At 37.6% G+C, this 26375-nt stretch overlaps 1 protein-coding gene across 4 annotated transcripts; it reads left to right on the forward strand.

Annotated features, from left to right (window-relative positions):
- The first annotated feature begins 5858 nt into the window (after nt 1-5858).
- On the forward strand, nt 5859-26244 carry LOC127437388 (zinc finger protein 862-like). Of its 4 annotated transcripts, none has more exons than XM_051692218.1 (8): nt 5859-5989; nt 8656-8770; nt 8893-8969; nt 9166-9437; nt 9579-9646; nt 9756-9943; nt 20057-20596; nt 21176-26244. In XM_051692218.1, exons 2-8 carry the CDS (start codon nt 8706-8708, stop codon nt 23305-23307), a joined length of 3342 nt encoding a protein of 1113 aa, XP_051548178.1. In that variant the 5' UTR covers nt 5859-5989; nt 8656-8705; the 3' UTR covers nt 23308-26244. The 4 variants fall into 4 exon arrangements, with proteins under 4 accessions (XP_051548178.1, XP_051548179.1, XP_051548181.1 ...); XM_051692219.1 differs by having other exon boundaries at nt 9166-9425; XM_051692221.1 differs by lacking the exon at nt 20057-20596.
- The last annotated feature ends 131 nt before the right edge of the window (nt 26245-26375 follow it).

The raw sequence follows: 26375 nt of genomic DNA on the forward strand, positions 1-26375 counted from the left end.
AACAGTACATCTATTTCCAAGACAAACTGGTCTTGGTTCATGTAGACCAATAGAGCCCAAACGTCTGGGTGAAAAAGGATGACTTACGAAAGAGTGTCATGCCAATTATTAGATTATTAAAAAAAGAAAATAATAGTTTAACGAACAATAATGATGGTGATAAAGAAGATGATGGATTATTCATCACATCAGACCAGTGTGTGCCTCCAGTATGGGGTTTGTTCCATAGGTTGTCTTAGTCGTCTTCTCTCCAGGGTGAGGAAGACAGGGCAGACATGTCCAAAGACTGCATGACTATGCCCACACCCTGTGCACCTCCAGCCAGGCCTGAGTGGACTGGCAAAACCAAAAGCTTCTCTTTCCTAGCAAGACAAATGGATCAAAGTGTCAGTATTCGCCAGTGACAAGGCAGAGGCTTGAGAATCCTGTTGCTAGCGCAAGTTAAACAAAATCAGGACTCGGCCAGGACTGTCTATAGCAACCCCTCTAACTTCTCTCCTCCACTCTGCATCCTCTTGCATTTAGCAGTTAGAAGTAGGAAGTGTCCAGTCTAAGGACCCGTTTCCAAGTCATCTCAGGCTAAACAATGGTAGAACGCAAGGATAAGCCTCACAAGGTCTTTGATTAAGGGCTGGAAGAGAAAGCGACACCAGAAGCCGGATCAAATCATGTGTGGTAGATTAGTTTGAAAAGCGGTGTTGGTTCTGTGTATTGAATGAGTCTTGTTCGTAAGTCTGTGTGTCTGTATTGGATGCTATTTGTGAATTTTTATTTATTTTTTTTATGAGAAGGTTAAAGGGAAAAAATGACAACCCTGTCTATATCGAAGTATTTGTTGTTTTTTTTATAGGAAAATATATTCAGGTCTTCCTAGTCTTCATTGAAAAAATAAGTGCTTTTCTGTTTCAGGAAACAGTCGTTTGTTATCAAAGGTGTTTAACGGCATAAATTATGCAAGCAGCTTTCTCAGTCTCGCAGAGATGCCCGTTGCATAATGAGTGTCTGTTTTTGTTCGAATTCTGAACTGCCAAATGCTTTCGTTTTTTTTTTTTCATCCTAAATAATGGATATATCCTCTTAACTGTGTGTTCCATTCTATTCTAGACTGAAATGTCACATCCCCATTTTTCCAAATTCCTAATTTTTCCTCTATCTCTAAACAATAATGACAATGCGTCACAATTTGCTGTCTTAAACTCGAGGGTTTGATGTATGAGCCAAATTGAGTAATAAGGAAACAACAGAGAACCCTTCAATTAAAGCACAAGCTTTATTGCAGATAACTAAAGCAAACGCACTAAAGAACCACTGAAGAGACTTTCCATTCGGTGGAGCAAAATCTTCAATGGACTCATCCATTGGTTTTTATAATGCTTGCCAACATAACCTGATAGTTGAAACAACAGCCGATTGCTAACGTTCCTAACATCTCTGTCGCACGTAATGTCTTAATAGCAATGCAAGATTGGCACCACTTTGTGTTCGTCAGGCCATTCCAAAATAACATATCCGTTTTACCTTTATGGTGACAGCCACTCAGGCTAGGATTGAACAATTTAAGCATATCAAATTCCACGTATTCATTTAGGACATACTAAAAATATATATGATGTTATAATGATTGTTGATTCCAAACAGACAATGCATAGCTAACTCTGACTGTTTAACCATGAGGTATAACCTACCAAAATATGAATTCTATACATTGTGTTTTTAGTGTTTTGTTTTTCCTTTATGATGAATTTGTCTTAAGTCAGGATTTCTTGGATTTTGTGGTGGTTATTTCCAAAATGTGCTGCAATTTCTCACAATCTACTGTGAAAATTTTACATTCTCATCCTTGACACATTCCCATAGTACTCTGCTACCCTTTGAGCCAGGATTGGGTAATGATAGATAAACATTCATATCGTGGCAGCCATTATGTTGGCATAACATACCGACATGAATTTTGAAGGCCTTCCAGAAGTCACCATTTTAAATCTATAAAGAATTTCTAAACAAAACTACTTTACTCCTTCCTGTACAGGTGCCCAGAGTGCCTTCAGCCTTTTCCGTACTTAAACTAATCACTCAGCCTTCACCTTCATGTCTTTCCCTGAAAGTATTGAAAGAAAATGGCCATATATCTCATGTCAATTAAACTCAATTAGAAGCACATTTGCAGGTTGTAATTTAATTGGTTAAAGTGAACTGGTTGTAGTGATGTGCTTGTGTTGGTCTGGTCTTGTCTGTCTTTTTAAACCTAGTTATCTGCCGTGAAGTTCCCCTCTAGAGTATATTTGGTTAAGGAGTTGCCTTGAGAGTTTTTAATGCTATGAACAAAAGTTTATCTTAGTGATTGCCCAAAATTGGTCTGTGAAAAGAGATGTTCCCTCATATGTTTAAATTGATTTATCTGAGCACTCTGGTGCCACCAAAATATTAAGTGTGTGAAACTTGTGAAAACAAAATGCATTTTTTGATTGACATTCATTGGGGTTTATATGCAGAAATTGTTTTAGGAAGTTTCCTGTCTTTATGCACTTTTTATAGGAATGTCCTAAGTATTACTCTGGTTTTGTTTTCCAAAATACTAATGTGTCTGCTTGTTTTTACATTCTCAATTGGTGTGAAGTGCAGGAGTTTTGGGGGGGGGGGTTCCCATTCTTGAGTATCACAAACCAGGACTGTTCAGGCTAGTGACTACTATGAAATGTCACAATGCCCTGCTCTTAAAACTACACACATTTCTTTCACTGGTTCATCTCTCCAACACGACTGAATCAGGTATTTAGATTTCAGCATCGGCTATTAGCAGGGCTTGAAAAGAATCAAACAAAACCTGTAATCTGATTGGATAGACTCGGTTCAACAAAAAGCATGCCGCCTTATGCAAATTTTTTATAAGTTTTGACTTTTTAATATGCATTTAGCTTTGAGTTTATTTTGTAAAGATTTTAATGTGAACTTTTGTGTCACTTTCCTTTTCTCATGTCTGGCAAAATGAATGGCCAAAATGAAACATTATACATATGTACATCTCTTTGTTTAAATAATGAACAATTTACACTTTCACAATGGCATCTGTATAGTTCATTCATGTACAGTTAGAAATGGAAATGAATTGCTGGCCATAATCCTGGGCTCTTGTGCGACATTTGCGCTGAAAAACATGGAAATGTGAAGTTTCAGCTGTGTACGAAATCTCATGGACCGTTACTTGTCATTCAAGACTGCCTTTGCTAGCACACCATGCTGAATGTTATTGTTATCTTGGGGCGCTGGGTGGGAATGGGGGGTACCGGATATCGTGAAAAGATATTTATGGTCTTAATATGGCTGATTTTGCAGATTGCATGTAATCTGTTGTGGGTGGGGCCTATAGAAGGAAGGGGAGGGACTTCTGAAAGCCACGCATTCAAGTTCTAAAGTCAGTATACCCAAAGAGATTGCAAACATGCATTTTGCTATTTGGAAGCCTTTTTATATGCATTCAAGATACATATCATTCCAAACTTCTGTCACTGTTGATTTCTGCTCTAGCTTATTGTTGGAAACGCTTTACGGCAGCTTTTTAAGGTGTGTCCGACAGTCTGTATGGCTTTGCAATATTTTGGTTTTAGAACTTTTGAAAGGCTAAAGGTGTCAGTGTACATTTTATGCATAAAATGTAAACCCATTCCATTTGTTCATCCAAGCACCTTGATCTTAATAGTGGGTAGACCATCCATATTCTTTATGGTGCATCATAATTCCACAGTGACAAGAAGTCATTGTAGTTTCAATGTAGTTTTTGTTCACTTTTCAAACTATATACTCAGTCATGATGATTGTGGCCTTCTTGTACTGTTGATGCATTTCATTCCTTGTCGTGACTTCCCTGGTGTTGTGCACTGTGTGTGAGTGTGTACGTATGTGTTTAAGCAGGAGTGTGTGTGTGTGCGTGTGTGTGTTACCTCATATACAGTCAACTGTTCAATTGGAAAACATTTTTGTTTACGCGTGCAAAAAAAAACAAAAAAAATGAAGAAAAAAAAATCTTCCACTTGATGAAACACAAAACAGGATACATTGTAGCGACATGGGTTATTTAAAAAAAAAAAAAGTAAAAGAAATAAGTTCACCTGGTGTGCTGAACTAAGTGTAAATGATTTATTACACAATATGAATATTTGTAAAATTGTTTGTATTTTTTCATAATGATTTTAAAAAGGAGTGTGTTTATTTTTTGATTTTTTTTTTCTGTTACTGAGCTCTCTCTTTGGTCTTTTTTTCCCTCCTCGTTTGTTCGCCTGACATTGTGAGTGAGTCAGTTGGTTCTTACCTCTTTCTCCTGTATTGAGCCTGTGATGAGTCCTTTGTATGCAGTGTTTTGACAATACTGTAGGGAACATGGGAAGAAATTGATATTAGGAGCATTTGATCAATTTGTATTTATTTATTTTATCATTTTGTTAATAAATTGACAAAAACAAGTTTGCCTCTCATTTGTCTTAAAATATGCAATGACTGAATGTACTAAAAGATAGATTAGAGATTAATCTATGTCTAAGAATCTAAGTGATCTTGTTTTTGTATAATTGTATAAAGTATGCAAAGGCTGAGCTTATCTACAAAACAGAGTTTGAATGTTAAATGTGATGTAAGCGATTCATTTTTTTTATTTTTATTATTTACAAAAATGACAAGCTGAAAAATCCCCATTTCCTGAAAAATATAAATGAAATAAGTGCAATGAAATATTATGAAATGAAAGAATAGTCTCTGTAAACAGTGGAAAAAATAAATTGGCCGTGGGCAGTTTGGCGGTTGTTAATACACGCTAAGTTAGAGAATGCTATTTTGGTACTGTTGCTTTTTGCTACGTGAAGTTCTAGAACTGTTACAGTTTACAGCACCTTTAAAAGGATATTCCGGGTTCATTACAAGTTAAGCTCAATCGACAGCATTTGTGGCATAATGTTGATTACCAAAAAAATAAAAACAATTGACTCGCCCTTCCTTTCTTTTTTTTAAAGAAAAGAGCAAAACTTTGGGTTACAATGAGGTACTTACAATGGAAGTGAATGGGGCCAATCCGTAAACATTAAAACGCTCACTATTTTAAAAATATAACCACAAGACATAAACAATATGTGTGTTAACATGATAAAATCACTTTCTAACCTTTTCTGTGTACAGTTATAGCCAATTTTACAACTTCGTTGCCATGGTGATGTAATGTCAACAAACCCTAAAATGACTGTAAAGATTACCATTTAAACAACTTTACAGCTCGAATGACACTTGGGTTTTAACGGAATTAATGCAAGTGCTTTTATAAAATTATAAGTGTCACATTTCTGCCTTTAAACCTTCCAAAAATTGGCCCCATTCACTTCCATTGTAAGTGCCTCGATTTTTTATTTTTTTTTAAAGGAGGGACGAGTATAAATTATTATTATTATTTATTTTGTTGGTAATCAGCATTATGCCATTATGCTGTCAATTGAGCTTAACTTGTACTGAACCCGGAATATTCCTTTAAGTAGATGGAGATGGATACATATCAGGAGAAACAAAAGTGTGGAATGAATTAAACATATGAAGGGAACGCATGGATTTTTTTGTTTTGTTCTTTTACAGTGAAAACTTGGCACACAACCGTTGCTTTATGCTCCGGGAGGCGCGTTCCACAAACGAGCACGTGAACCCGCTGCCTCATGAAACTTTACCCATCTAACTTTCTCTGTCCTGAAATTTTGTGCCCGGTCTGCACAAACACCGCTTTCTTCCGTTTTCCATGTCATTTCCTGTAATAAAAAGATGGTGGTCATAGCAGAGAGAGAAGCAGCTGACAGTGTTGCAAACATTTGGAAATGATAAACTTTGTATCGCCCAGGACTAGTGAAAGCCCCCCATACCGTTGCGTCACCGCCGTGTTTCTCGAAGCGGCCGAAGACGAGACGCACCGCGGCTGAAGAGGACCACCGAAGACCCCCGACGCACTGCGTATATTCTACAGACGGTGAGTTGCATTCACTAGCCAATGTGGCCAATGAAAATGGCTTCCGAAAGCGTTAGGCAAATTGCCAGTAGCTTTGCAGACACGAAACGGAGGTAGAGCTTGCGGAAAGCGTTGCGTAACAGTCATCGACATCACCTTCACTTTGCAACTTTTGCCTCGCAGTCCTTTGAAGAACATAACTTAGTTTTTTCTTTAAAGACATCAGCGTTGCCCTATCTGTATTACTGCACTCGTCTCTTTCCACAGCTCGGGGTAGATTGTGAGCGACGGCCAAGTTGGCCAATCACAGCGCTGCTCTCTGACCAAAATATTTTGGAAGTATGGAACGTTTGGGGATTCTCGCGGTCACTTCCCGCGGTTTCCCAGCATGCTGTGCGGCTCTAGCGCCAGTGTTTGTTCACTTTGCTGATTTATAGTAGGCTGTGTAAAATCAATAAATCACAAATTAAATGAGCTGGTGAAACGATCATATTTGTGCAGTTTGTAGTAACAACAACAGCTCTCAAACTGTAGGGGAGCTGTAGTAGCCATTAGTTGTAGTAAATAACTATAATTTAAAGGTTTTAAAGGAATATTCCGGGTTAAATACAAGTTATGCTCAATCGACAGGATTTGTGGCATAATGCTGATTGAAAATTAGTTTAAACTCGACCCTCCTTTTCTTGAAAAAAAAAAAAAGAAGAAGCAAAAATCTGGGTTACAAGAAGGCATTTACAATGGATGTGAATGGGGCCAACTGGTAAACTTGAAAATACCTGCTGTTTCAAAAGTATAGCCACAAGACATAACCAATATGTGTGTTAATATGATTTTAGAGTGATAAACTTGCTTACTAACCTTTTCTGTGTAAAATTATATCCAATTTTACAACTTCGTTGCCATGACAACGTAATGCCTTAAACCCTGTAGTGATGATTTAAACAACTTTACAGCTCAAATAATACACTAGTTTCAACAGAAAATTAATGAAAGTGCTTTTATAAAATTATAAGCTTCATATGTCTGTCTTTTAAACCCACCAAAAATTGGCCCCATTCACTTTCATTGTAAGTGCCTCACTGTACCCTCGATTTATTTTTTTTCTTTCTTTTTCTTTTTATTTCATTTTTTGAAAATTGAGCCACGAGTCTAGACTGGTTTTTGTGGTTATCAACATTATACCACCAATGCTGTTGATTGAGCTTAACTTGTATTGAACCTGGAATATTTCTTTAAGTCAAAATTCCAGCTATACAAATGCATATTTTCCATAACAATTACTTCAGAACTGTCTTAAATTATAATAATTCTTGTACATTTTATGCTCCAAGCTAAAATGTTAATATCAAATTTAGTTAAATGTAAGTAAATGCATATGAATGAGATATGAAAGGAGATGACCTTTCAACAATTAGTCACAAAATACTGTCTCCCGCAGAAACATTTTTTTCAAATATTTACAGATTAGGAGTTATGTACATTCTCAGATAAAAACCTATTTGGAACCCCACTCTCTACCCTAGAACAAACCACCTTAAACCACATGAGTGGCAGGGAAATTATTCCCTTGTTTTATAAAGCTCTACTGGTGGTATCAAAGGAAAACTCTTTGTCATACCTCTCAGCATGGCAGAGGGACCTCCAGGTGGAAATCTCTAGAGAAGAGTGGGAGAAATCCTGCCTTCTGGCTCAAACTCAGTCCATCAATACTAGATGCAAATTACTACAATATAAATGGCTTCTTAGAACTTAGATTACCCCAGTTAAGCTGCACAGGTTCAATCCCAGCATTCCAGACAATTGCATTAAATGTAGTGAGGAGGTTGGCACACTTTTTCATTGTATGTGGGAATGCAGAGAGTTACAGGTGTTCTGGAAAAGATTCTTGATGTGATCTGTGAACTAAATGAAAAGAAAATTCCATTGGAAGCTACGTTGTGCGTGTTGAATATTTACCCTGTGAATGTTGTTATAAGTGCAAGCAAATGTAAGCTTATAGATTTTAGTTTAATACAGGCTAAATGGGTTATTGCTTTAACATGGAAAAATACCCAGAGACCCTCCTTTTCTCAATGGATCAAAGAAATGTCTTGCAATCTTGCTCTGGAAAAACTGACATATATAATCAGAGGGAAAGTGGATGTATTTATTTCCTATGTTAATTTATTATTATTATTATTACTAATTTATTCCTATTTGTATTTCTTATTACTGTTAATTTACCTTAATTATATATATGTTGGGAATTATATAGAATAAAAAAAAAAATGTAAGTAAATGCAATAAAATCATATTGTATTATATTCAGGCAAAAGTCATTTATGACATTTATTAAGGTACATTTTAACAGAAAGGTTGTGTTCTTAAGTTTTTACATGTATGTACATGTCAGGTTGGGGCAGGTTGTTACATGTTTTATATGTTTTAATTTATATAAATTATTAATTACATTTTCCCTTGGCCAGAACAATTGTTTGATTGTTGTATGTTATCTTTTACATATTTACTATTGATCTGAATGGTTTTGTGCTTCATAATTATTTTACGGTTTTAATTGAGCTGAAAAGCCTAGAAAAGGCTATTTAATGACATGGTCCCATGTGACAACATGCCCCACTAATCTTTTCTGATTAATGGATAATGTCTCGTCATGATTTATAATTCCCCTCTCTTACTTTACCTTTAAGATGTTGCAGTGAAAAGGGGCACACAGCAACCTCCCCGTCCTGCCCATATCATGACAGATTCCTCCACTATTCCAGCCAAGCAGTCCATGGAAGTTGAGGCCAACTGCAGCTCCAGGTAAGCCTTACAAAATGTAATATATTTTAATAATACTAATAACAATAATACTAGTAATATTTAAAGTGCATTGCCTGAGAATGAAAGTAGCAAAACAGTAGTTTTGCCTTATTTTTCCCCAGTTCCCCAAATGACATGCCATCTGAGGGACCAAACAAAAAGCGAAAAGTTGACCATGAGCACCGTGCCAATTTCTGGTGTATGTATCATTTACTTGAACTTAAATAGAAGTATTGTGTAGGTCATTGAAAATGAGACATCAGATAATATAGGTGTTTATTGTTATTTTGTATAAAAGTGCATAAGTTAAGCTATAATAGTGTGGAGTAGCATTTTGCAAAATAAAACATAGTTTATTGTTATTACTCATTATTGCTCATATGTTACACATGCAGTCTGTGAAGAATGCGAGGAGTATTTCTTGGAGAAATGCCCTAACCATGGGCCCCCTGTGTTTGTGCCAGACACCCCTGTCCCATCAGGGGTGCCCAACCGGGCAGCTCTCACTGTACCCTCGTGCTTCGAGATTCTTAGAAAACGTGATAAGGTGGATGTCTGCTGTAGGGATGAAAACATACCAAAGGGAGCATTGTTTGGCCCTTATCAAGGCCAACTAATGGCCTCTGATAAACCCTCAGGGCCATACTCATGGATGGTGGGTTGTGTTGTACGTTTAAACACCTTAATTAGTATTAATATTTAATTCATATCAATCTCATATATTATATATTTTTGTGTTTTTGTATGTATTTGAGTTTGTGCTTATTGGAAAAAAAGTACATTTTAATGTAGATTATATTTATTTTAGATAGTTAATGAGGACAACACATATAAATTTATTGATGGGAGTGATGAAGCTACAGCAAACTGGATGAGGTAATAAGGATACTTATCATAATAGTTTTTCACATAGTTGTGTGCAAAATGTTATTTTAGTCACTCTAGACACATTAACATTTTAATTAAATGTGTTTCCTGTTCTCAGGTTTATTCAGATGTCCTCTGATAAGAGCAAAAGTAACCTGAGTGCTATTCAACATGGCGAGCAGATCTACTTCCAAGTGTGTCGGAGACTAACAGTGGGCGATAAACTTTGCGTGTGGTATAGCAGCGACTACCTGAGACAACTACAGAGTGTGTCTCGGTACAGCATTGACTGCAACCTGGACACAGGTGAGACACCTCTTGCTGATTGGAAAAAAGTTTAAATTATGCCAAAGTATCAGTTGAAAGGTTTTGAAATGAACTTACCTTGAAATAACAGTGGTAGCCCAAAAGGGATCTGGGCTGCTAACACAAATATTGCACTAGAAATATAACTAATATCCTTCTGTTATCCTATCAGCATTGTGTGCTTAGCAAGACATTTTACCCTGGTTTGCATTGACTCTTCTAATAGACAAATCACAAAGTGTTAATCCTTAACTAATTTCAACAATTATGAACCGCTCTATATATATATATATATATATATATATATATATATATATATATATATATATATATATATATATATATATATACAGTTGAAGTCAGAAGTTTACATACACTTAGGTTGAACCACTCCACAGATTTCATATTAGCAAACTATATTTTTGGCAAGTCGTTTAGGACATCTACTTTGTGTGTGACACAAGTATTTTTTCAAACAATTGTTTACAGACAGATTGTTTCATTTTTAATTGACTATATCTCAATTCCAGTGGGTCAGAAGTTTACATACACTAAGTTAACTGTGCCTTTAAGCAGCTTGGAAAATTCCAGAAAATTATGTAAAGCCTTTAGGTAATTAGCTTCTGATAGGCTAATTGGAGTCAATTGGAGGTGTACCTGTGGATGTATTTTAAGGCCTACCTTCAAACTCAGTGCCTCTTTGCTTGACATCATGGGAAAATCAAAAGAAATCAGCCAAGACCTCAGAAAAAAAAATTGTGGACCTCCACAAGTCTGGTTCATCCTTGGGAGCAATTTCCAAACACCTGAAGGTACAACGTTCATCTGTACAAACAATAGTACGCTAGTATAAACACCATGCGACCACGCAGCCATCATACCGCTCAGGAAGGAGACGCATTCTGTCTCCTAGAGTTGAACGTAGTTTGGTGCGAACAGTGCAAATCAATCCCGGAACAACAGCAAAGGACCTTGTGAAGATGCTGGAGGAAACAGGTAGAGAAGTATCTATATCCACAGTAAAACAAGTCCTATATCGACATAACCTGATAGGCTGTTCAGCAAGGAAGAAACCACTGCTCCAAAACCTCCAGACTACAGATTGCAAGTGCATATGGGGACAAAGATCTTACTTTTTGGAGAAATGTCATCTGGTCTGATGAAACAAAATGTAATTGTTTGGCCATAATGACCATCGTAATGTTTGGAGGAAAAAGGGTGAGGCTTGCATGCCGAAGAACACCATCCCAACCATGAAGCATGGGGGTGGCAGCATTATGTTGTGGGGGTGCTTTGCTGCAGGAGGGACTGGTGCACTTCACAAAATAGATGGCATCAAGAGGAAGGAAAATTATGTGGATATATTGAAGCAACATCTCAAGACATCAGCCACGAAGTTAAAGCTCGGTCGCAAATCGGTCTTCCAAATGGACAATGACCCCAATCATACCTCCAAAGTTGTGGCAAAATGGCTTAAGGACAACAAAGTCAAGGTATTGGAGTGCCATCACGAAGCCTGACTCAGTTACACCAGTTCTGTCTGGAGGAATGGGCCGAAATTCCAGCAACTTATTGTGAGAAGCTTGTGGAAGGCTACCCAAAACAGTTGACCCAAGTTAAACAATTTAAAGGCAATGCTTCCAAGTACTAACAAAGTGTATGTAAACTTCTGACCCACTGGGAAAGAAATAAAAGCTGAAATAAATAATTCTCTCTACTATTATTCTGACATTTCACATTTTTAAAATAAAGCAGTGATCCTAACTGACCTAAGAATGTTTTCTATGATTAAATGTCAGGAATTGTGAAAAACTGAGTTTAAATGTATTTGGCTAAGGTGTATGTAAACTTCTGACTTCAACTGTATATATATATATATATATATATATATATATATATATATATATATATATATATACACACACACACACACACTGGCTGCCAAAAGTTTGGAATAATGTATATATTTTGTTGTTTCGGAAGGAAATGTGTAATTTAATTCACCAAAGTGTCATTCAGCTCATCACAAAGTATAGTCAGGACATTACTGATGTAAAAATAGCACCATCACTATTTGAAAAAAGCCATTTTTGATTAAATCTAAACAGGCCCCATTTCCAGCAGCCATCACTCCAACACCTTATCCTTGAGTAATCATGCTAAATTGCTAATTCGGTACTAGAAAATCACTTGCCATTATTTCAAACACAGTTGTTTTTGAGTTGCCACATTATACAATAGACTGACATGTCTTAAGGTCAATATTAGGTCAAAAATGGCAAAAGAAAAAAGAAATGGCTTTCTCTAGAAACTTGTCAGTCAATCATTGTTTTTTTTTTTGTTATTAAAATTTTTTATTGATTCATAAATTAACACAAGAAATACAACAACATCTATATAATGAATCAAAAACGTTTAACATTAAACCCCCACTATATCCCCTCCCCCTACCAAACTCTCAAACCACCCTGACCCCCCCACGATCACCCCTGTGGTCAATAAAATATAGACACACACACACAGAAAACTAAAACAACAACATAAAATAACATACAATAATCAAGTATAATAATAATAAAAATAATTTTTTTCTTTTTTTTTTAAAATAAAAAAAACAACTTTAAATTACTCCCTCCACCGCCCCACCTCGAGATTCCCTCAAAAATGCTAAATAATTGCCCCATTTCTTATTGTAAGTTTCCCTAACCCCCATCCTAATACTCGACCCCTCCTCGAAGGCAGCCACCCTCCCCATCTCCGCGCACCACTCCGGGAACGAGGGTGCTCCATCCGACTTCCAACTCCTCAAAATAACCTGTCTACCAATCATCACACCGGTCAAAACCCAGTCCTTCATGTGCTTATCTACCAAATCCATGACCTCCCTATCACCCAAAATAAAGACCTGAGTGCCCAACACATCACACACAAAACTTTGCATCTTCAGCCAAAATTCTTGGATCTTAAGGCACCCCCAAAAAACATGGATGGTGTCTCCATCTTCAGTATGGCATCGCCAGCAGATGGGTGTGTCCTTAAGACCAAGCCTATACAATCTAGAGGGGGTCCAATAAAATCTATGTAAAATCTTAAATTGCATAAGGCGAACCCTTGCATCTCTAGATGCAGACTTTATGTTTTTTAGAATCCTTGCCCACACTCCCTCCTCCAATACCAAGTTTCAATCTTTCTCCCATAATCTTTTAAGAGAATTTAAAGCTCGGTCCCCCAGACTCTGAATTAACAAGGAGTAATACACTGATGCCTCATGACCCTTCCCAAAAGCAGCAATCACCACTTCCAGAGTATCTGCCGCTCTAGGGGGGTGTATGCTACTCCCAAAAACAGAGCAGAGCAGGTGGCGCAGCTGTAAATACTTATAAAACTGAGATCTGGGAATCCCAAAATGTTGAACCAAATTTTCAAAAGATCTCAATACTCCACCCTCATATAGGTCACCAAGTGCATTAACCCCCCTCACAATCCAATCTGACCAACAGAAAGGGGACTTATTAATGCATAGTTTAGGGTTCTGCCATATGCTCGAGGCAACATTTAAATAAATATCAGAATTAAACACTCTGGACACTTTTGTCCATATCGAGTGTAAATGCAAAATAACGGGGTGCGACTTAACCTCTCCAGCTAGTTTAATCGAAAGGCTTTGCAGTGGCGAGATAGAGGCAAGAACTTCCTTTTCAATACAAAACCAGGGAGGGGCTCTCTCAGGTGGAAGCGACCAATGAACCAAATGTCTAAGACTGAATGCATAATAATAAAATAAAATCTTGGGTAAGCCTAACCCACCTTTGTCAATCGGCCTATGTAATTTATTGAAATTTAACCTGGGACGCTTACCATTCCAAATGAAGGACTTCACTATGCTATCAAATTGCTTAAAATAAGAGAGAGGGACATCTATAGGGAGAGATTGTAGCAGATAGTTAAATTGTGGAATGCAATTCATTTTAATAACATTAACCTTCCCAATCATCGATAAGTGTAATGAAGCCCACCTGTCCACATCATTCGAAAACCTTTTTATTAAGGGATCAAAATTAACTCTGACTAAATCAGACAAATTTGCTGGGAATAAAATTCCCAAATACTTAATTCCCTGTTTGGGCCACATGAAGGCGCCCGGCTGGAAAGCCGTTTCTGGACAGTACGCTGTCAAAGCCAAAGCTTCGGATTTAGACCAATTGACTCTGTATCCTGAGAATTTGAAAAAGGAGTTAATAATTTTGTGGAGGCAAGGCATGGATCTAGTGGAGTCAGAGACGAATAATAAAATATCATCTGCGTAAAGCAGAAGCTTATGCGCTACACCTCCCGCCGTCACCCCTGGAAAATCATCCTCCTTTCTTATCGCGGCTGCTAATGGTTCCAGGGCAAGACAGAACAATAATGGGGAAAGAGGTCAACCCTGCCGGGTGCCCCTATCCAGAGTAAAATAATCTGAAATTAACCCATTTGTTTGTACCGCTGCTACAGGGTGTCTATAAAGTAACTTAATCCAACCAAAAAATTTATTCCCGAACCCATACCTTTCCAAAATCTTGAAAAGATAATCCCATTCTACCATATCAAACGCCTTTTCGGCGTCAAGAGACATGGCAGCAACCGGAGATTGTTCATTTGCTACTGACCACATGATATTGATGAAACGCCTAATATTATCAGAAGAATTACGGCCTCGAATAAACCCCACCTGATCTATATGTATAAGAGATGTCATAACTTTACTTAATCGATTAGCCAGAATTTTGGACAAAATTTTTACATCTAAGTGGATCAGCAAAATTGGGCTGTAACTTTTATACTCGCTTGGATCTTTATCCTTTTTTAGAATCAGACTGATCCGGGCTTGTGTCATGGTTGGCGGAAGCTTTCCATTCTTTAATGAATCAGTATAAACTTCTAACAAAAGTGGCGCCAGTTCTGTAGCATAAGATTTAAAAAACTCAGCGGCAAGGCCGTCAGGCCCTGGAGCCTTGCCTGTAGGCAGGGACTTAATTACCTCATCAAGCTCCTCCAAGGTTATCTCAGAATCAAGAGAGATTTTTTGCTCATTTGTCAGTTTAGGGAGATCTAATGGTTCCACAAAGTTCCTAATATCTTCATCAGTAGACGAAGACGTGGACCTATAGAGATCAAGATAGAACTCTTTAAAAGCATTATTAATATCAATAGCCGAGGTAAATATTTCACCACAAGCAGATTTCACTGAGGGAATGATAGAAAAAGACTCTCTCTGCTTTATATATCTAGCCAAAAGTTTTCCTGCTTTATCACCTGATTCAAAGTATGACTGTCTTGCCCTGAATAACCAAAACTCCACTTTCTGTGACAGAATAGTATTATATCTGTATTTCAAACGAGTCAATTCTCTGAGGCCATCAGATGACATACAGCGCTTCAGCTCTGCCTCTGCACTTTTAATATTTCCTTCCAACTCCACAAGTTCTTGTGCTTTGGATTTTTTGATGAATGAGGCCTACTGTATGATCCGACCCCTAAGAACCGCCTTAAGTGCCTCCCAAGCCACGCCCACAGAGGATACCGAGGACCAGTTGGTCTCCATATAAACACTGATTTCAGTCTTTAACATTTGTTGGAAATCAGGATTTTGCAAAAGGGACACATTAAGGCGCCAACTATAAGATTTATTTTTCATCACCTCTAAACTCACCAGGGCGTGATCTGAGACTAAGATATTTCCAATTGAGCAATCAACAACAGATGAAATAAGGGATTTGGATATTAAAAAAAAATCTATTCTAGAATAAATCTTGTGGACTGATGAAAAAAATGTATAGTCCCTACCAGATGGGTTCAAAAGTCTCCAAATGTCTGTAAGACCAAGATTTTTACACATCCTGTGAAGCATCAATGTTGCTCTAGGGGATTTGCACACTTTTGCTTCACTATGATCAAGCACTGAGTCCATTAAAAGATTGAAGTCTCCTCACAATATTATATCATGAGGGGTGCCAACGGTTTGCAACATCCCTTCAAGATCTATAAAAAAGCCATGATCATCAGCGTTAGGTGCGTAAATATTAGCCAAAATCAACCTTTGCCCTTGAATTTCAGCTAAAACAATAATGACTCTTCCTAATTTATCTTTGCTCTGTTTGAGACATTTGAATTGTAGATGTTTATTTACCAATATAATGACTCCCTTGCTCTTACTTGAGCCAACACTAAAGAAAACATGTCCACCCCATATCTTCCCAAATTTTTCAGCTTCCTGCGGGGAGAGATGTGTTTCTTGAAGAAACACTATATCATATTTCTTACGTTTAAGAAAAGTAATAACCTTCCTTCTTTTTATGGGGTGCCCCAACCCATTCACATTCCATGTGGAGAGAGATAGTACGCTCATATTAACATTTGACATTTTGATATATTAAAAAAAATAAATTGTGTGTCAAAAACAAAATTATATAGACCACATTCCCCAATAGTGAAACAATCAACCCCCGAACAAAACAAACAGAAAAAAAGAAAAACGTGCGCATTAACCCCGTGCACGACAGCGCCAATCGGCGACAGTACCTCTAAACTCAAAAGGTCCATGAACGCCCACGAGTCCCCATGACAACTTCGCCATCGGATTGCTCAATTTTGCCTCACAAATTTGTGAGGCAAAATTACATAACAGAAAATACTTTGTAAAATAAACCCAGTCAATAGGAAGAATGAACACTAAGAACGTGTAGATTCATTCACAGAACTGTTTTAAAGGTGTGATCTTCCACAAGACAAATTCCAGCTGATATAAAACCATTCATATTCCTCGGACAGACAAACGAATGTTCAGTGAGCCAGCTGTTATGAGTTCAGCGGATGACGTAACCATTCCAATGTCCCATAAAAAAAACTAAAAAAAAAAACTCAACAAAACAAACTACAGCCAGCAGGAGGAATAAGCACGAAGAACGAACAGATTAATCCACAGCTGTTCCAAGGAGTGTTAGTCAATAGAACAAGCTCCAGCGGCTAGGCGGAACCAATACAAAAAGAAACAACACCGGCATCCTGGTTCCCCAGATGGTCAAGTCAATTCACTCGGAGGCTGCATAAAAGTATATACCATGACTTACATAATCCGTCGGCTTCATAAAAAACATCCTTTGTGTGAGCAGCATGTAGATATTTTGTGGTCATCCGTAGTGTCCATTCTCAATCTGTCCGGGAACTTCAATGCAAAAGTAATCTTTTATCAATGCAAAAGTTTCTTTAAGGAAAAGTGTTATTCACAAAACAAGCTCCAGCCGCTCGGCGGAGCCAACGCAAAAAATCAAAAATGTCGCCCAGCATCCTCAAGAGTTAGTACAGCGTGTCAGGCCCACTCACATGAGAAACATCCAATGGTTTACTCAGTCATTGATTCTATAAAAGACATTGCCAGATTTGGACATGTGAATACTTTGCAACCGACCTTCATTTCTATTCTCAGTTTGGCAGGAAACATCAGAGCAAATGAGATGTTTTTCTGATGTAAGAGTTTCTTACATTCCTTGAACCGATCACGTTTCTCTCTTGTCGAACTCGCAAAGTCCGGGAACAAGAAAATATTATGGTTCTTCCAAGAAAGCTTCCCTTTGCTCCTCGCCTGGCACAACACAAGATCTTTATCGGATGATCTCAGAAATCTGGCCAGAATCGATCTGGGCCTGTCTCCCTCAGCAGATCTGTGAGACGGGACTCTGTGAGCTCGCTCAATTTCCAGTTTATGGCCTGTTGTGTCGAGCAGACTCGGGAAAAACTCGTCTAGGAATTTCACCATATCTCTGCCCTCCTCAAGCTCAGGAATTCCAACAATTCGAGCGTCTTCTATTCTCAAGATCTTCAAGCTTTTCAAGGAGATGTTCCAGATCAACTTTGGTCGCGGGTGGATTAGCGGTTAATTCCCTCTCCGAAGATTCCAGAAAATCGATTAGTTTTTCAACATCAGTAACTCTTGTACCTAACTCGGAGAATTTTATTTCCATCGCTGTGATCGATCGACGTATTACAGCGAGATCCTCCAAGTCAGCAAGAATCTTCGTTAACATCACCGACATGTTGGACAACTGACGCTGGATCTCCTCTCTCGCCGCGCCATCCAAATCGAGTCCCTGGTCTGTAGGCCTGTCGGGCTTTCATCCTGAACACGTAAGTGTCTTTTAATGTCTCCCGAGCCCGAGGATTTTGACTTCTTTGCCATGTTTTGCAACAAAAGGCAAATGTGTAACTGGGTGTAACAAATTTCACCAGATTAAAATATGAAAATAATCGAAAATTCAGCAAAGTGCACAGAGCTCGTCGCTCACACGTCTGCTCCTTGCATGGCGTCCAGGGTGTCTCAGTCAATCATTGTTTTGAGGAATGAAGGATATACAATGCTTGAAATTGCCAAAAAACTTTCATACAAAGGTGTACACTACAGTCTTCAAAGGACAACTGGCTCTAACAAGGACAGAAAGAGATGTGGAAGGCCAGATGTACAAATAAACAAGAGGATAAGTACATCAGAATCTCTAGTTTGAGAAATAGACGCCTCACATGTCCTCAGCTGACAGCTTCATTGAATTCTACCCGCTCAACACCAGTTTCATGTACAACAGTAAAGAGAAGACTCAGAGGTGCAGGCCTTATGGGAAGAATTGTAAAGAAAAATCCACTTTTGAAACAGAAAAACAAAAAGAAAAGGTTAGAGTGGGCAAAGAAACAAAGACATTGGACAACAGATAACTGGAAAAGAGTGTTATGGATCTTAACCCCATTGAGATTTTGTGGGATCAGCTAGACTGTAAGGTGCGTGAGAAGTGCCCGAGACAGCCACATCTATGGCAAGTGCTACAGGAAGTGTGGGGTGAAATGTCACCTGAGTATCTGGACAAACTGACAGCTAGAATGCCAAGGATCTGCAAAGCTGTCACTGCTCATGGAGGATTTTTGGATGAGAAATCTTTGAAGTAGTTTAAGAAGTTCTGATTTCTTTTTTTTTTTTTTCAAATTGTAATAGTAATTTTTCACGTTATTAATATCCTGACTATACATTGTGATCAGTTGAATGCCATTTCTTTCCATAAGAGCAAAATCTGTACATTATTCCAAACATTTGGCCACCAGTGTGTGTGTGTGTGTGTGTGTGTGTGTGTATACATATATATATATATATATATATATATATATATATATATATATATATATATATATATATATATATATATATATATATATATATAATATAGGAATATAGTCCTCTGGAATAGATGTGTTGGCAAATGCTAGCCTACAAGAGTGAAAATGCACTGCAAGATTTCTGTCGCTCTAGTAGATATTAACAGGGTATTTAAAAATACAAACACTACTATAAGCAGCAAAAAAGTATCATCATCTCTGGGAAATGGGTGAATCTCATGACAACATTGTCCAGGTTGCATTCATCCCAAAATCTAATGGGAAAAAAATAACAAATGATATTTTGCATAAAGAAAATTTAGGATCATCACAATTAAGCACATTTTCCTTTCAAATTTTCAATTCCGAGGATCAACTGTAAATGCTTTTTTAATTTATTTAAATCAGCATAAATTCATGACAATACAATAAAAACTACCATGATCAGTGATTACATAATTTAAATATGTAATTACGGTAATGACAATTGGGGGGGTGCTTAATTGAAAGTTAATATTAAAAATACTGTTACACAATGTAAAAAAATGTTCTTTAACTATGCTTCATTTTCTAGCCAAAAATAATGTATTTATTTATTTTGCTTTTGGGGTAAAATACTGTATGATGCAGACAAGTTCTTAAAAGGTTTCATGAGATTCACCTAAAGATTAAATCATGTTATATCTAAATCATTACAATCCATACGTTTCATATTGAGCATTTTCGATCCACAAAAATGTACCCAGAAGAGATGTTCCAGACCATCAGTGGTTCACCAGGTAAGTGAAACAGGTTAATATTCCTTCCTTTATACCAGAATTTGCAACTCACCCTGCCTTAGCCTCTATATTTTATGATATTTCAGTACACAGATTTTTAAATATCCTGATAGTGTTGCATTAATTCCCCTTAATGACACGTAGCTCTTTTGTCTTGCAGCTCTGAAACTGGAAGACCAACATCAGGAGGAGCCTAGAGGTCCAGTGCTGAGATCTGCCATGCATGGCAGAAGAACCCTCAGTAAGCATGGAAATGATGAAGGAGAAAACCAGCCCCAGGCCAAGAAAAAGAAGATTGACCTCATTTTCAAAGATGTCCTGGAAGCATCTCTGGAGGCCAGTCAAACTCAGAACAACCCCTTAAACAGCACCTTGTCTTTTCCAAGAGCAAAAATGAATGTCTGTCAGGTTTTCAGTCAGCCTGACTTAGATTCGAAAGAGTCCGTCTTCACCTCTGGATTGGCTTCCATGGAACATCTTGAGAGTAGCTTTGATGTAAAGTGTATGAAAATGGAAAACACAGAAGAAGAGGTGACTCTGAGCAGTGATAGACCATCAACATCTTTCTGCCCGAACTGTGTAAGACTGAAAAGAAGAATTCGTGAACTGGAGGCTGAATTGCTTCGTCTGAGAGGACATGGGCAGACCGAAAATATGCGTGCAACGCCATCTGAGCCCCTTCCCAGTGAAGATCTCAGAGGTAGGTTTGCACCTGGGATGGAACATTGCCATGGATGAGGGCTTTTCTGCAATAGATTTTGATTTATATATTAGGCTTTTGTGATACAGCTTAAGTTTCTTAGTCAACAGATGCTTAATCTTTTGTTATTTTGTGCTTCTTTTTTTTTTGTGCCATTGATTGTGTGTTTGCCATACTTGTTGACATGTTTTCAATGGAAGTGCGAATCTAATTAAAACTTTTATTAAAATCATTAGTGCGTGTTTTCTTTTCGAAACCTGCAATGTTTAAATGTGCCTGCTGCTCTAGTTGATTATGAATTAAAAATGTGTGTTGAGATTTCTTTTGTAAAGAGAATAATATTAGTATCTTAATTGGTTTGATAAAGAACTTAAGATAAAGGTGAGCAGTTTTGAGAATGAGGTATGCTTTCAGTAGGTATGAACATCCATTCTCTAAATGAGAATTTCTCTGAAACCTTTATTTATACCGTCACTAACAAGTAAATTGTTGTTTCTTGAAAAAAAAATAAAAATAATTGTTTTGCATTGGTATTGGTGTTCAATTTAATTTTGTGCTCCGTTTGCTTATTTGTTGTAGAAGCCATGACGTCCATCCAAGTCGTCCTTGAAGAGGATGACCAGGACGTTGATTCTGCTGATGAATCTATTTCTGCTGATCTCATGGTGACTACCGATGAGTCTACAAAGCTCTCTGCGAGCTCAGGTCGTCGGATTCGCCGCTTCAAACAAGAGTGGCTGAAGAAGTTTTGGTTTCTTCGATATTCGCCCACACTGAATGAGATGTGGTGCCATGTCTGCCGGCAATACACCGTCCAGTCCTCCCGTACCTCTGCTTTTATCATCGGTTCCAAGCAATTCAAGATCCACACTATTAAACTGCACAGCCAGAGCAACCTACACAAGAAGTGTTTGCAGCTTTACAAGTTACGCATGCACCCGGAGAAGAACGAAGAGATGTGTCGTAACATGATGACTCTCTTCAATGTTGCCCACCACCTGGCTTTGGAAGGACGGCCGTTTTCCGATCTGCGTCCCCTGGCGGAGCTCATGAAGAAGTGTGAACTGAAAGTGGTAGATCAATACATGAATGAGAATGACTGTCAGATTATAATCCAGCACATTGCTCGAGCATTAAAAGAGGACTTGGTGGAGAAGATCCGCCTTTCGCCCTTTCTAAGCATCATCATGGACGGACAGAACGATGACCTCTTGGCTGACACCATTGCCGTTTATGTGCAGTTCACAACCGCAGATGGGTTGCCTGCCACAGAGTTCCTCTCCTTACAGAAGCTATGCGGAGGCAATGTGGAAGGCTACGTCCAGGCAGTGGATCGTGCCTTTGGTGCTCTCGGTTTGAGACTTCAGGACATGTTAGTGGTTGGTTTGGGAATAGATGGTTCCAACATCTCCTCTAGTTTGAGGGCCAATCTTTACATAGCCATGAGAAAGACAATGCCTTGGGTGTTGTGTCTACCTGTGATGATCCATCGTCCCCATTTAGAGGTACTTGATGCCATTAGTGGCAAGGAGCTCTCTTGCTTGGAGGATTTGGAGAACAACTTGAAGCAGCTGCTTAGCTTCTATCGGTATTCACCACGTATGATGGCCGAGCTGAGGTCAACATCACCAACTCTGTCTGAGGAAACAGAGTTTCTTGGGGATATAAGGGCGATTCGTTGGATCATAGGGGAGCCAAATGTCCTTAATGCCCTCATCAAGGATTACCTGGAGGTGGTTGCTCACTTGAAGAGCATAAGCAGCCAAACCCAGAGAGGTGATGCTGCTGCCATTGCCTTTTCTCTTCTACAGTTCCTGCTGGACTACCAATCAATAAAGCTGATCTATTTTCTGTTGGACATCATTGCTGTCTTTTCAAGACTTGCCTTTATCTTCCAGGGGGACTATCTGTTGGTGTCCCAGGTGGATGCAAAAATTGAGGATGCCATTCATGAGATTGGGCAGTTGGTGGACTCCCCAGGGGAGTACCTCCAGGAATTTGAGGATAACTTTCGGGAGAGTTTCAATGGTGTGGACCTCAAGAACCTACGCGTTGCAGAGTCAAAGTTCCAGTCGATCCGAGAGAAGATCTGTCAGAGAAGCCAAGGGATTCTGGCCCAACGCTTTGAACGACGCAGCCGCACATTGGTCCAGGCTTGTCAGGTACTTGACCTGGCCTCTTGGCCTCTTAACCGGGATGATCTTGGTGCATATGGAGAGAAGGAAATCCTTCTAATATTTGACCACCTGGACACTATCCCCTCATCTGGCCGTGAGATCTCACAAGAAAGAATAGATGCCAGAGGAAGCCTTGTGGTTGAGTGGAGGGATTTGAAAGCCGATTATTGTAGTGTAAATGGTTTTAAAGAGGTAGTGAGTCACATCTTCAGATACAAGAGACGTTTTCCTCTGCTTAACCACATCCTGCAGGTGGTCAGGGTCTTGCCAACATCAACGGTATGTTGCGACAAAGGAAGAGGGTCCTTGCAGAAAGTGCGCCGAAATAACCATTCCAGACTGACTCTGGATCAGACAAATGATCTGCTCACTTTGGCTGTTAATGGTCCCCCTATCGGCAGATTTGAAGGAAAGCGAGCATTGGACAGCTGGTTTGAAGAGAAATCGGAGAACAGTTGTTCACACTCGACTGCCGAACAAAAGTCCTCGTTGCACAATATGGAATTGAAGACAGAGTTGTATGCTGATATTTGACTGATTAGAGCCAATTCCTCAGCCAACATAATTCCAAAAAGCCATCTTATTGAAAAGGGCTGATCGGGACTATAATGTGATAGGCCAAGTAGTTTGACATTGGCCCTGCTGCTAAAATGGCCTGGATCAGCATCTTCTCTAAGAGTAGGTAGGAATGCCTTTGCAGGTCACAGGCACATGACATACTTTAAAATGTTCACATAAATGGTTGTGATGTGTTGATATTCATGATGTGTGTGTTCCAAAGAGAAAGAGGAAGATTCTTATTTCCCAGCGGTGAAGATTGTTGTCATTATGTGAATGTTCAACTGAGTTTTTATTAAACAAGATTTCATCGTTTTATCAGGCATTGACAAGTGAAGCCTTTTTAATCTCTGAAAATGTCACCGCCTTGCAAACCTACCAACTAGAAAATAGTTTTATTATTTCATCTGCAGAATAATTACAATAACAAGCACTTCATTTTTATTGCATGTTCTTTATATTCTGGTAATCACTAATCGGAATGGAAATAGTCACTGTTTTGCCATGCAGTATGTTTCTATAAAAGATATATAAAAGACATTTTATACACAAAAACACTTTTTTATATACTCTTTAGGTTAACCATTACTCTTAAGATTCTGTGTAAATCTTGATTTAAAAACATGTTGATGTGCCATAATTCTAGATGCAATCTAGCTGCAGTTTACACCCAATCTAAAAGCTGATTTATAGATTTCAAATACATAAATATGCAAAGAATGAATGCCTTCCAGCAATTTGAAAAAGTCTGCATTACCTACCAGTCCTGGTTTTTTGTTAATGTATGCCAATTTACTGCTGGAAGAGATTCTAAGAGATTTAAGCACCTAAAAGAAGAGCTCTTTTGAATAAAAATCATACAAGAACAAAGCTTCAGAATTTTCGATTGCGTTGTTATGTGCTCGACACTTTGAAGTATTTTATTACTTTACCAATGCATGTCTTATAGCCAGCAAATTTGTTTCTTGCACTGTCCACTAATTTCCATTGATCATACTTGTGCAATATATATCTTATCTTTTGACTCAAATTATTTGTATTAATGTTCTTTTAAGCAAAACTGTGGATTTTAGAGGTTTCCAACATGATAGAGCACGTTTTTATAAGATGCTTATATGTTCACCCTTTTTCTTTTTTTTTTTTTGTAGTTTACACTTTTATAAATAACCATATTTTTATTTTTTTCATTTTAATTTCATAAAAATGGTTCGTTGTTTTCAAATGGTTTCATCATTTTCAGTGTTGCAGATGAAATGTAATTCAAATTCAAATTAAAATGTTCAAATTTAAAATGTTAAAATTATTTCAAATTTGTTCATGTCATTGTTAAAGCATTATTTTATCACTTTATAAAATATTGTAATCTGTGGTATATCTTAAACTTTAACAGAGAATACATGCAGTCCGTAATATTTAATAGGCCTAGTATTGATTGTACTCACAGTTTTTATTCATCAGTGTAGAATAAAATAGTTAAATGCAATTACCTCTGAAGTTATGTTAACCATCAACTATCCAAATGCACTGTTAAGGCTGGAGTACTTTCCATGTGCAACGACATGATGCATTTTTTTTATATATTAGTCTTGCAAAGAATTTTTGTGTCATCAAAACAGCTTGTCTTTATTTTACAATAGATTTAGATTTTGCACGTCAAAAAAAATATTGCATGTGTTTAAAGCCTCAAAAAAATTGAGGTGTTTTATGGAAATAGAATGCCTCTGTCCTCTATTCCAGTAAATCCAATTTTAGGATGTTTTAATAAAATTAAACAGACAGTCCAAATGTACAAAAGCAATGTTCTAACCAATTGATTGTTCACTTTTAAATTAAACTAATAAGCTTCAATGTAGTTATATTTCACTAGCTTTTTTTGCTCCAGTGAACAATTTAACATCATAGCATACCCACATCTGAACTCTTATTTCAGCAGCAATGGCATTGCCTTAAGAGTTAATATGTGAGCTACCGAAAATCAGATCTATTTTTTTCTCATATTTACTTACGTGAATTGCCTTATGCGTTTGAATGTTAGACTGTTACCTCACAGTGAGGTATGTTATTGGGTGAATCGTCTTTTATAGTGCGTGTTTTCTTTTTCTGGATGAGTGCTGAAATAGTTTTGAATGTTTGTAGGACTTGAAAGGAATGAAAGCAGTTCGGGTTTATTTTTGTCTGTTAAGACGGATTAGTTTAGTTTCCACTGTATTTCCAGTTTAGTCAGTGATTGTTTGTATCCTTATTTGTTTTGGATTATATAAAACAAATACTTGTTTGTGTTTGCACCTTCTATGTCTTGTACACTTTTTATTTCTTCTTTACTCATTTTTTTCTTTTAAATGGTGAATTTTGAAACAATGAGCCAAAGCAAGCCTGTTTTTGTTTTAAAGCTTTAATACATTTTTCTTATACAAAAAATTCTGTATACCAAAATGTACATTTTAAGTCAATAGTCATAATTTTGTATCGCCTTGATTTATTTTTCAGTAGATTTCCTGTAATCACAATAATGTGTATTGTTGTCGTATCATGAATTATTATTATGTTTTTCCCTAAATATTATTGATGATCTGTTTGCATCTGGGAGACACCTGGTAAAGCCTAAGGAACAAAGTCACTTCTGGTTTCAGTTTATTTTCAAAAGTTAATGTAAGAGTTAATGGGTAGCTCTAGATTCTTATTCCATTTCTTCTTGTAAAGACAAATGTCATTATAGTTACATTTATACATCATACACACTTTGCATATCTTCCTGAAAACATAACACTGGAAACTCAAGAATATGAACTACAAGTGAATTTCAAGAAATATCTACCTGGAGAATGTGGACTTGTATAATAGAAACCCACTTAAAATGACAGCATATGGAATCTATATTCAACAAATACTGGTTTAATAAAGGTTTTATTTTAACTACTTGTCATCTTGTGATTTTCTTCTGGTGCTACTAATCATTTCACCATTTATATATCACAAAGTCTTTGAGTCAGTTGAAATAGTGACTTGTTCTTTTCCAAGGGGAATATGTGAACTGATATTCAATT

The sequence above is a fragment of the Myxocyprinus asiaticus genome, chromosome 48 (assembly GCF_019703515.2).
Source record: "Myxocyprinus asiaticus isolate MX2 ecotype Aquarium Trade chromosome 48, UBuf_Myxa_2, whole genome shotgun sequence".
In the NCBI taxonomy this organism is placed as follows: domain Eukaryota; kingdom Metazoa; phylum Chordata; class Actinopteri; order Cypriniformes; family Catostomidae; genus Myxocyprinus; species Myxocyprinus asiaticus.

Bases quoted from the DNA above. Each gene is read 5' to 3' on its own strand.
- LOC127437388 (XM_051692218.1), top strand. From the start codon at position 8,706: ATGACAGATTCCTCCACTATTCCAGCCAAGCAGTCCATGGAAGTTGAG. The intron at 8,970-9,165 runs GTATGTATCATT...TTACACATGCAG, and splicing joins GCACCGTGCCAATTTCTGGT to TCTGTGAAGAATGCGAGGAG. The intron at 9,944-20,056 runs GTGAGACACCTC...TTTGTCTTGCAG, and splicing joins TGACTGCAACCTGGACACAG to CTCTGAAACTGGAAGACCAA.